This window comes from Mixophyes fleayi, chromosome 12, assembly GCF_038048845.1.
Source record: "Mixophyes fleayi isolate aMixFle1 chromosome 12, aMixFle1.hap1, whole genome shotgun sequence".
Lineage (NCBI taxonomy): Eukaryota > Metazoa > Chordata > Amphibia > Anura > Limnodynastidae > Mixophyes > Mixophyes fleayi.
Window position 1 is genome coordinate 29,910,743 of NC_134413.1, and position 12,204 is coordinate 29,922,946.

Sequence of the window (12,204 nt, forward strand, 5' to 3'; positions counted from 1 at the left end):
TCCACACCTTTACCAAATTCTATCAGTTTAATGTATTCGCATCCGCGGATACAAATTTTGCTTGTAGTGCTCTACGAGCGGGGCTTTCAGAGCGGTCCCACCCTTAGGGGGCTGCTTTAGAACGTCCCCATGGTAAGCAGTGTCCCCCAGACTGGATGAAAGAGAAAAGAGGATTTTTGTACTTACGTTAAATCCGTTTCTCTGATTCCGTCTGGGGGACACTGCGATCTCTCGCTTCTGCGTTTCCTCTGTGTGCTCTTGGTTGATTGGCCTTTTGTCCTTGGGGCTTTTTAATTAACTGAAGAGGAAGAGGCAGGGGGATTGTAGAGGGGAGGGGGTCTGTCAGCAGTGCTAAAGTTAACTAGCTAGGTGCCAACTCCCATGCTCCCCTCCACAACCCATGGTAAGCAGTGTCCCCAAGACGGAATCAGAGAAACGGCTTTAACGTAAGTACAAAAATCCTCTTTTACCTCTATATCCTACCAAATTTAAGCTATATCTCTCTCAGAAGAAAAAAAGAAAATAAAATTATTCTTAATTTAACCTACACAGACAAAATTTGAAATGTGGTCTGGTCACAAAAACACAGAATACCCCATGTCATGAAGCAGTTACAGAACTAACAACTGGAAATCATTTATTGAGCTTTCACAGACATAGAAGCTAAATTTTAGCAAGTTGTTCTTCCCATGCTATTACAGAAAAAAATATAAATATATTTAAGCATCTGACCAAAAAGCCCAATCCCTACAAAACAGGATACTGTAGAGCAGGAATACAACCTCACAGTATTCACAACCTTCCCCACATTCCAATACATTCCCAGCGCTTTACTCAGGCAAAGATGCAATTCACCTTTAACTCCTCTGGTGCTCTCTAGCTCACGGTCCTTATCATCAGTGCCAGCCGGTCCCCTGGATGTGAGCAATTGCAAGACAAAGAAGAACTCCAGAAAAATATTTGGCACCAGATTTTCTGCAATGAAGGAAGGAAACTCGTATCTGGTCCATAACTCACTCAATTATAAATTATTAGATATCTGTCTATGTAGTTACACAAAATATAGTGAAGAGGTTTCCACTTTACATCCCATTTATAGTACTTTAGTCGGGCCCCCTACTCTGGGACCTCACATTTACGCCATTTATTAAGGCCCCAAAAAGCACATATAGCTGGAACTTCTGTTGATCACCTTTGGAACTGCTCACCCTTCCTGGTAGCAGGAAAGGTCCAACACAACAACTCTAATTTACAGCTTTACATCTGCTGTGTCCAACATATTCTCCTATGGAGAGAGGAGAGCAAAAGGTGATCAGCAAAGGTCTAGGCTATAAGTCAGTTCCAAAACCCTCCTAAAATAGTAAACGGTGGAGGGTCCCAGAGGAGGGACACCTGACCAAAGTAGTATTATTGGAAAGGTAGGTGATCTAGTAAAGTTTTTAACATGGAAACACCCTAAAAAGGGGCCTGTCCACCAATGGAACACCATTACTTCCAAGATGTAGTGCCATAAATCTGAATACAAGACTGAGTGGGACCTAACTCAGATGTCAAACATGTTTATCTAAGTGGTAATGTAGGTCCATTTATAAAATTACAACATTTTTTAAAATGTTTTCAGTATTTAAACCCATTTTAACCAGCTACTATACAGTATGTTGATGGCTTGCTGGCAGGATAAATGAAGTAGAACAACGCAGAGGCCAAAAAGATAACCAATAACCATAAGGCAACGGTGAGCATTTGGTCTTCAGCCTACCGTACCGGTCACCATGTGTGGTTAAATTGGGCAGAGATCCTTTTGTTCAGATCTCAGGCCAAATAAAATGATTTAACCACATATGGGAAAAGGTTAAATAGATCTACAAATTAAAAGGCCATATTAGAAAAAGAGTATAAAAATAAAAGCTGTGTAAATACTGCATAAATTTAGAAGTATTTGAAACAATCATGGTGGATATGCCTGTTAATAAAAGCTGTGAGTATAACGACACCTTTGTAAACATATTGGGTATAAAGAAATACATTTGTAACTAACACATGGAGAGGTAGGCTGGTGAGCTCCCTAAAGAACACAAGGACTGATGTACATATAGGGACTCCAACCAAAAATAAAGCCTTTATATAATTATTTGGAACTAAGTAGTACAGATATGAAAGGAAACTTACCTGTGATGCAGGCTGAATAAAGCTCAGCAAGGACCTCCAGCTGTTTCCTTCCAGAAACTTTGTCAGGGTCAGCGCAGGTCGTCATCATATCTGAAGAAGAACTAGAGTTTCGGTTGTAGCTTTGTTTAGTGGGAGTGATAGGATCCAACACTACTGGAGATGAGGTTTGCTGCAACAATTTGGTTCTACAAAATCATAAATATGTAAAGTAAACTAATCTGTATAAAGGAGGAAATACAATACAATAAACAATGCAAACACACCAAAACAAAATGCGACAACATGCTAGAGCAGCTTCAGAACATAATAATGTTGCTTTCAAAAGGAAAATAAGTAAAAATACATGTACAGTTGCTGGAACTGCTAAAAACTTTACAGTTCAGTGATAATGGGATTTTTGTAATTTTCTCTGGAACACTGGGGTGTGCGGTGACAAATTCAGGCTCCTCCCCCCTCTATACCCCCCCCCCCGCCCCCACCCCCATAGGCTGCCTGAAAACCTCAGAATTTTTCTAACAAAGCCTCAAAGAACAGAAACAAGGGGTACAGAACAAGAGGGAGAGGAGACAACACCATTCTCCAATTAGAAAAAGGTGCAATAGATGCATTAAAGACTGTTTCCTCCTAGATAGGAACATGCGGAGCCTACGAAATGCGGTTCCTACAAAATTACGGTGCGCCGTAGTTTCTACTAGGAAATAGTAAACATAAAATTAAACATAAGAAAAAGTTCATTGGCTGCATATGGCAGTCATAGAAAGTGCCCATCTCTGGCGGGCATTAAAAAAGTGTGAGGTTCTGGAGCAGTCAATGTGGGTAATAGAAGCGGCTTCAGCTTTTGCCTGTAAAGTGCATAAGCTTCAATCACCACACACTATACCCCGGGGTTCCCCATGGATGAAGGAGAAACAGTGTTTTCATTATGGGGTGTTTAACTGAAAATACACAGGAAAACATGGCAAGTACACATGCTGTACGTAAAACAACAGTACCTTTCTTTGCGCAATATCTCCCTCTCCTCACGCAAGCTTCCGGTGTAAGGAGTGCAGACACCTTCCTGAACACTGGTGAACACATCTATCCCTGTATGATTGAGGCCAATCTTAGATGGGCTGATGGGAGTGGAGGTGAAACATAGCCGAGTCTTGGAATGTACGTCATTGATTGGAGTAGGATTGATCCTTCGGGAAGGTTTTGATTTGCTGCAAAAAAAAAAAAAAAAAAAAAATCAAAACAAAAGAATTTACTAATAATCCAGAAATACCTACCTACGTTTCCAGTAACACTGTGTGCAACATTTACAAATGAAAGAATAGCCTAGTAATTCAGAGTAACAATATCAATAAAAGCAGCCATGGATGTGGAAGAAAAGATACTTTTATTCAAGTATAGTAGAAAGTATTTAAAGTAAAATCTACCTATCTTCGTGCACATGCGTTAAATAATTCCAAGTTGAAACCTGTAACTTGCCTTATTATTTCTTAGGAGTCAGTTTCTAACCACATGCAGCACCATCATCAGTCAATTACTGGACACATGCAGTTAACTGCCCTGCACTCATTTATTCACTGACATCTTGCCCATTCTTATTAACAACAGTGAGCAAAAGCAAGTACTGCTCAGCTGAGACATGCGAGAGAAGAATGGAATAAAAATGAGACAACATCTACCAAGAGCATATAGGGAATTCAATTTTTTTTTTTAAAAAAAAAAAGGATAGAAGATGAGCCCTTTACTGCCAACTAAAAAATGTGAACTTTTACTCTTTGGTAACCGTACTACAAAATCTACGACAGAAAGTAAGATTTCCATACCTTGCAGATTCACAGGACGCACCCATAGGAGGAAATTCTTCCAAGTTGTTAAGATTTAACTGGTGAGTAGTAGGAGAGCTGCTAATATTAAACACTTGCTTCCTCTTGTTTGCACTCCATTGAGTGTTTTCTCCTTGCAAATCTTCCTCAACGGATCTTCTGCTCAGATCTTTGGAAACGTGCCGATTAGAATTGTTCTTTTTCCGTCCTCGCCTCGGCGTTTGAACTTCTGGAGTGAACACTATAAAATTCCCAAGATTTGATTTCTGTGCCGATCGCTTTTCACTGTGGTAAGTGGAAGGACTGCAACTTGAATTTGGACTAGTTAAAAATGTTCTACCTGAACAGTTTGTCAAGTTTGACCTGAGAGGGGAATCGCTGGATGTGGAGGTGGAAGTCAGAACGGAATTCTCTGACGCATATGAGCAATTGGAGGATGGAGCAAAAAGCTGAATTCGGCTGCCCCTCTGTCCAGGCGAGTTGCTGGATCTCTTCTCGGGTATTGTTCTTTGGTTGCCAGTATTAATGGTTTTTGAAACAGCCTTGGAGTTTGGTGTTTTTGCTGGAGTAGAAGGCCCATTACTCAAAATCTGACTGGTCTGCTCTCGTAGAAAGTTGAGCAGAAAGGGAGCAAAGTCTTTCCGAAGCAAGAAAAGCGAGGCAAGGCTGGAATTAACAGGATTCTCCTATTAATAAAAAAAATTAAGTTTTTATTTTTTTTTCAACAAGTCTGAAAAAGTACCAAAGCCCTTATACCCTGATCACCTATACCAATTTTTTTACAACAATCCTCCATATCTTGTCCTATGGACACCTATGGTCTGAAAATATACCTAAACTATTTATTCAACTTGTCGATCTATAAGCACTGTGTATATACATGACTATTTACACATGGCCACATAGGTATGAAATAACTCCACTGATTAAAGAGGTTATTACTGACCTTTATCTACATAGTTCCATCAGATTAATTATGCAGCACTATACAGAGAACATTTCATCATTCAAGCAAGTCCTTAAATCCCTGTAACGAACGGGTCAAAGTCCCTATGACACGAACACAGCAGGGTCCATTTTTGTCACAACTTTGTCCCAACAGTGAGCAATGTATTTTACCATCATGGTTTATATGTAAAGATTTACATTTTGGAGTTGTGTACTGTAAATACTATGTATTGGGGTTTCAGTGTTAGACTAACATTTACCTTTTGTGTGAAATAATTGGTTGCAAATACAAAAGCTTCTTTTCATGAGTATTTTATTTTTGTATTAACATTCAACACTATTAAAAGGAAATTGCAAAGTTTGATTACATCTACAGAAGTTTTGAACTTTACACATGGGCTTGTTTTATCTTTATCATACTTTCGTCAAGCTGCCTGTTAAGACAGTAAGGGGCATAGTGAAATAGCTGGAGGGGTGCACCTTCAAAGGGGCAGCACAGAGGAAGGAGGGAGAGCACAGTGCAACTACCTCCTCCGGGTATGGCGTATGACCTCCCTGCACTGTGACGTCAGCTGCCCCCATTCTTCAACATGCTGGCTACCGCTATGTTAAGGCCTCAGTAATTGTAACTGAAAGAAAGACTTATTGTCAGTATCATTTTCAGTTAAAGGGAATGGATTACATAGCATATATGAGTCAGCAATTCAATTACAAGGAAACATAAGGGGCATATTCAATTCTTTGAAGTCCCCGCGGCGTTAAAACGATTACCGTTATTACGGTAATAGTAAGCTGGATTTCAGCTCGTAGCTCCCTGAGCCGCGAGCTGAAACCCAGCGAGAAAACTACCGCAATAACGGTATTTACGTGCACTATTACCGTAACAACGGTAATAGTGCGCGGAGCACGAGATTTCCGGCGTTTCCACCGACAACTGAATATGCCCCTAAGAGTGTTATACAGACACTGGATGTACATCTGTTTATTTGCAACATTTATGTTTCTGTACTGTGCATGGACACCCAATAACCAATACTTCTATGTGCAGATTTTGTTACATCCTACACACATAACTGGAGGCAGAATGGAAGGGACAGTCTATTGTAGGCAGAGTACGGTAATGGTGTGTTCATGTCATTGGGAACAAGGTAGACCTGGATGCAAGTATACCTATCATCATCATCGTCACAGAAGGTTTATCTCCTGCGGGTGCTGTAGTGTTGGAGCACTGAAACTCAATGATGATGAGCAGCACTAACTAGCCGCTTTTGACTAGTTAACTGCAGATTGAACCCTCAAACCATTAGTGTGGCTTTAATATTATATGAAATAACATCCGTCTATTCACATACTTCATTGATAATTCCATGTTTACTGCGGTAAGAAAGAAGATTCCCATTTCATTCAATGATAAAGCAACATATGTTTGTATTTAACTGTATTTTACATGGAACAGGCAACTTCCTCAGGTCAAGGTACTGTTTGCTCTTATGTCTATGACACTTCATTAGATTATTATGTTGTGTACAACTTCAGTAATGAGACTCGTGCATTTACTATCAAGACTCTCAAGTCACATCCCTAAGCTTTCTGTATGCTATTGTGGGACATAAGTATACACGTCGTAAACCTGGGGCATATGCAAGTGATGCAAAGCTGGACGCTTCTTTAGAATTAAACAGAACAAAGTATCATTGATTCCTATGGTAACACAAATCTCTCATTTCCACTGGCAGCCATGAACAAGAGAACAGATACAGAGTAAGTCGGACTGTGCTCAAATTTACTTGTTTTTTGTCAATTTTCCGTTTTCCACTGCTACCTGTTTATGTTACTATAGGGATAAATAATTGTCCCTAGGCCTATTTAATTCTCAATGCAGTTTAACTTTGTGTGCAATTCATTTAGAATGCAACGCTAAGAAAGAGTAAAAACACACACACACACACACATTATATATATATATATATATATATATATATATATATATATATATATATATATATATATATATATATATATATATACACACACACACACACACACACGTTAACCCGTGCATGATACTCATGCATTCTAGTCAAATCAAGCTACTTAAGGTGTTAAAAAGGTTCCTGTCATGCATTTGGGCCTAGCCCAGGCCTCCTCAGGGGAAGAGCATTACTTCCCGACGCAAGCGCCCTTTTTTAACGTGGTTTTGTCCACATGTCACCACCTCATCATTTTTCTCCATCACCTCATCCTTCATCAAGCTACTTAAGGTGTTAAAAACTCCCCACTGTCACCCCCGGCAACCACCAACCACTCCCAACTGTCACTTCTCCTTCAAGAAATATATAGATCAGTGTATAACTCTGCCCAGTAGGTGGCGCTGCAGCTTGTTTTTTTTTTTTCCACACACGCCACTAGGCATTTATATAGTAGATATATATATATATATATATATATATATATATATATATATATATATATATATATGCACATATATACACACATATGTTCATTCTTATTGTCCTCATGCGGGAAGTACAGCTTTAAAAGAACTCTGCAAGCTTTCAACACAGGAGTCAGTCATTTGGAATTCTAAATTCTCTTGCAGCTTCTACTTTATATTCAAAACTTGTTGTGTTTTTGCAGTCAATCAAATAACCAATACACGGTACAATAAAATAATTAAAACAAAAATTTAAAATAGCATTATAGAACACCAAATACATATGCAAATTACATCACATATGTATACCAGTGTGATAAACTGTAGGCAATAGAGCTGTGTGATGGAAGTATTGTCAGAATGTGTTTTTCAATAGACCTATTGTCAAGAAGATGCACTTTTTTATGTAATGTTATTTTTTTCCCTTTCAAACAACAAAAGTAAAGTTACAATGACAAAAGGGGTAGTTTTTACACAGAAAGTGAAAAAAACCTGACTTTTGCAAACTTGTATCCACAAAATGTAAATGACAGCTATACCCTCCTAAATACTGTTATATTTATTTTCATATGCTCACATTTTAGAATACTGTTCATATTTTGTTTTTACGTTTCATATTTTGTGTGTGTGTATTTCACTGAAGATGGTGTTATAAGGACAGAAAAAAACAGTAAGCTTGTCTTCTGTTAAAACATTACTCACTTTTATTGTTAACCAGGGGACACCTTAACGAGTCAGCCGATATCAAGTGGTTTCCCAAATGTTATCACAAAATCCAACACAAGAGGAAATATAATAGTAATCAAAATAACAGTTAGTGTCAGATCCACATCAGCATGGATTTGTAAGAAACACCTTGCATGAGGTAGCAGATTCAGCTTTCCCATACAACTAAATGGGCCTGCCTTTTAAAAGCCAGAAGTGATCTGGTATTTTCATGCTAATCAGTGTTCAGGGGTCCAGTGATGGCGGCTCTCTCAGGAGCAATCAGGCTTCTTCATTAAATTGATGTTTATATAAAATATAACAACTTACAATGTTTAACTGCTTCTGCACTAAGGACAAGTGGGACACGTCCTTAGCACAGAGGGTTCAAAAAAGCTAAAAGCATACTTTCATATCCCCCACAGTTAATTCCCATTTATGGGGAGGGTCTTCAATAAACTCAGGGATACCCTAATTTGAAAGAGGGGACTTCTTTCTTTCAAATGATATAGTAGCTATTGTTTGGTGATCACCAGACAGACACCTTCAATAAACTCTGTGGTACCCTCAGTTGATGCTGTAGGTTGCAGTTTTCAAAATGGTATGTTTTGTTGGTTTACCTATATTTTTCCCACATTATGCATTTCATTCAAGACCGTGCAGAAAAGCATCACTTTCAAGTGAAGATTTTATTATGGAAAACTATGTGCAACAGCATGCTTTTTTAATGTTTTGGAAAGGTGGATTGTTGGGCAAGACGAAAACCACAGGGTTTCTAGGTGGCATTGAGGGGAAAAAATACTTTGCTTTGAGTTCACTTTCATGCAATTTCAATTAAAAAACAAAAAAACAATAACAACTTTTCTGGCCATTTTGGATACATTTTTGTGACAGGAGTTATAAACAAATGAATGGTATTTTATGAAACCTCAAAACCTTCTGGAAAAAAAGATAAATACATATTACCGATACTGATTTTGGAATGTGACAAGCCAAAATAGGCTCAGCAGCAAAGGAATTAGAGTATTTTCAGTATTAAACAATTGTCTTTGATCTCTGCCCATACAACATAGCACCAGCCACTTTGAGCAAGATCATAGCTATAAAAACTGTGATCCATTATTTTCACATGTATGAATAGATCTTTATCATTTATTGTTACAATGTGTTCTCAGTTTCGTTTAGTTTCTACTCTAATAATTAACCTATTCATGTAAAAGTAGTTACTGTGATGCTGCTGTCACAAACAGATAACAGGGCCTCTGTAATAACCAGAAACCTTTACTAGTAGTTCCCAGACATTATATCGCTCCTGCAGAGCAATCGATACATAATACTATATTCATGGGAAGTGATGTCCCCCTTCTATCTCCCCCAGAAATTTTTGTGTTATCATCAACTTAGTTTCCATAGGGGAGGGAAAATTTTACACTGTATTATCCAACTTTTAAAAAAATAAACAGGATATTTATCGCAATATGCTCCAAATAAGAAGTACAATTTGCCCCAGAAACAAAATGTAAACTTGATTTAAGCAGAATGCAAGATAAACAGTTATTCCCATTGAAAATGACTCAAAGGCAGAAACCAGTGGTGCTGAGAGAGTTAAGAGCACAGAGGCTGCACAGCCCTTTGCACTATACTCTGTATACAAACACTTATGTGAGATACAAAGCTACAGAAAAATGTGTTACAGAAAAATCTTAATTTAAATTATGCATTGAAAACCAAAATATTCCGATAATCCTAATTTTCCAAATTTCTTGCAGCTCTGACTACTAATCAATACTGACTTGAATATTATGTCAACATACTAGTGATGTGTACATGCATCTGCAACTAATGAATGTTATCAATTGTAAACTATATACAAACATATTGAATTAAAAAAAAAATAAGAGTCAGTGAAGAGTTGTTTTTTTAGCTTACTTATATCTGTTTATTACAACATAATACTATTATGTGACTAGGTGAGAAACCATAACAGTAGATCATATCATACAGATGAGGAGACATTTATTTACTAGATGAGAGACTGATGGATGTATAGCTAGGTAAGAGACACTGATCAGCATGATGCCATGGGGCTGATTAGTGTGAACCTATATTGGCCCATATGAGCTGTTAGGGCAATCAAAGCATGCTGGTACTTGTAGTTACACAGCAGCCTCACTGGGTCACATTACACAATGGCGCTTTCCCATGTAAGAACACATACACCAGGATAATCAGGAATACATGTGAACACTGCTGTTTATTAAGGCGTCTCATTGCCTTATGGTGAGCTAGCTGGAGGACAGGACAGCGGCCCCCGCTGGTGGGGACGGGGCAGGGACTGATGATGGGCGCTATACCTGCGTTGTGCTGGTCACCCAGCGCAGCACCTCGTCCACAGTGGCCCGCTCCTGCAGCAGCAGCTCCAGCACCGCCGCCATTCCTTGACCTGCGCGCCAACCGCTAGCAATCGTCACGTCACGAAGAGGGCGGTGCACTAGGGGGTGGGGGCGGGGTTACAGACACGTGTAAAGGATCGAGGGCGTGGCCTGTATGGAACAATGGGCGTAGCCCGTTCTCTTACAGACTTGTGGGTTCCAGATTTGACATGTGTCGATAGTGATTCATTTCTGCTCTTGTTAATGATTTTCCTGATGAGGAATACAGAGGTAACTTAGACTATGCATATTAAATTAGTGATGTGTTCCAACTACCCCTTTATATCCACATGTGTAGACAGTTTGTTAGCAAGTAGAATCTAGTTATAAATCAGAATTACAGAAGAGCAATTTTAAATTGAGCCCCTTTCCACAAAAAGGAGAAGGTACTTGCAGCAACTGTAGTAGGTTATACACAAAAATATAACTAGTGTAGTGCTTGTTTTTCAGGTAACCAACATTGACAATTTAGTTATTTCCTGCTATTAAATGTTTATTTTTATTTTATTAATAATAGTAATGTAATATATTATGTTTGTAGCACCTTACTGTTGTTTGTCTTTGGACTCTTTTCATTTGGGGCACTACTCTCTCTTGCTCCACCTCCTACCTTTCTTATTTCAGTGTCTAATACTGGCACACACACTCCTCCATTCTCTCTATCTGTGGGGCTTCTGCTCTCATGCTCTGCTCTTGGCCTTCTGATTATCTCTTTTGTTGGTTAACTAATATGCTCCTTCATACTCCACTACCACCTTTATGCAGATGACATCCATATCTTTCTCTAATCCCCTGACCACTCTCCTCTTTATTTAGCCTGTCCAACTGCCTCTCCACTTGGATGTCTCAATACTATTTAAAGTTTAAGATGCCCAAAACAGAGCTCATCATCTTCTCTCTTTCCAGTGTCACTACCTCCCCTCTAGTCTCCCTCACCTCTCACATCATCATGCTTTCACCAGTACCCAGATGCCAACTGCCTTGGTGTCATCCATGACATTTTACTCAACGCATCAATCTTCATTCTGCCTTTGAAACATTGACAGAATATACTCCTTTCTCACGCAGATCATCATTAAAACCATTATTGATTCTCTCATTACTGCTCACCTAGTCTACTGCAACCTCCTCTTATTTGGCCCTCCCCTCACCCGTCAATCCATCCTAAATACTTTGGCAAGACTAATCTTTCTCTCTTGCCATTCCACATGTGCTGCTCTGCAATTCCCTTTACTGGCACCCCATAAACTCTAGATTCCAATTTACTCATCCCCAAAGCACCAACACCTTCCCATCATACTTACTTCCTCATGGCCTCTTTGATTTTCCTCTGGCCTGCTCTCTGATAACCACTTCCATCTCAAATAGTTCTTCTCTGATGCTTCCCTCTAACTACTTACACCACCAGACCAGACTTTCCCATAGCCCTCAATCTTTCAAGTGCTTACTCAAAACCCACCACTTTACCATAACCTAAACTAATTTACCCAATACTACTCCCTCTAGGTGTCCTATCTCCACACATCTCACTAGCTCCTATTGTCTTAGCATTGCCCATTCCATCTAACAATACCCTCACCAGTTGTCCAGCACTGTGGACTTCTGTGGCACCTTGTAAATAAACGATGAATATGTGTTTGTACAACTGGCCTCTTTCCCTTAGGCTTTAGTAAGCCCATGTCTTCTGCTCAGGGTACCTTCC

General features: G+C 39.1%; 1 protein-coding gene across 1 annotated transcript in view; it reads right to left on the minus strand.

Moving 5' to 3' along the window:
• Window positions 1-10,531, minus strand: part of CDAN1 (codanin 1) — a 49,210-nt gene extending 38,679 nt beyond the window's left edge. The window contains exons 1-5 of the mRNA XM_075193275.1: window positions 10,425-10,531; window positions 3,984-4,669; window positions 3,162-3,371; window positions 2,170-2,354; window positions 856-975 (exon numbers count right to left, since the gene is read on the minus strand). Of these exons, the coding sequence (XP_075049376.1) occupies window positions 856-975; window positions 2,170-2,354; window positions 3,162-3,371; window positions 3,984-4,669; window positions 10,425-10,505 (1,282 nt within the window). The 5' untranslated portion in view covers window positions 10,506-10,531. The remainder of the gene's footprint in view (window positions 1-855; window positions 976-2,169; window positions 2,355-3,161; window positions 3,372-3,983; window positions 4,670-10,424) is intronic.
• Window positions 10,532-12,204: the final 1,673 nt, after the last annotated feature.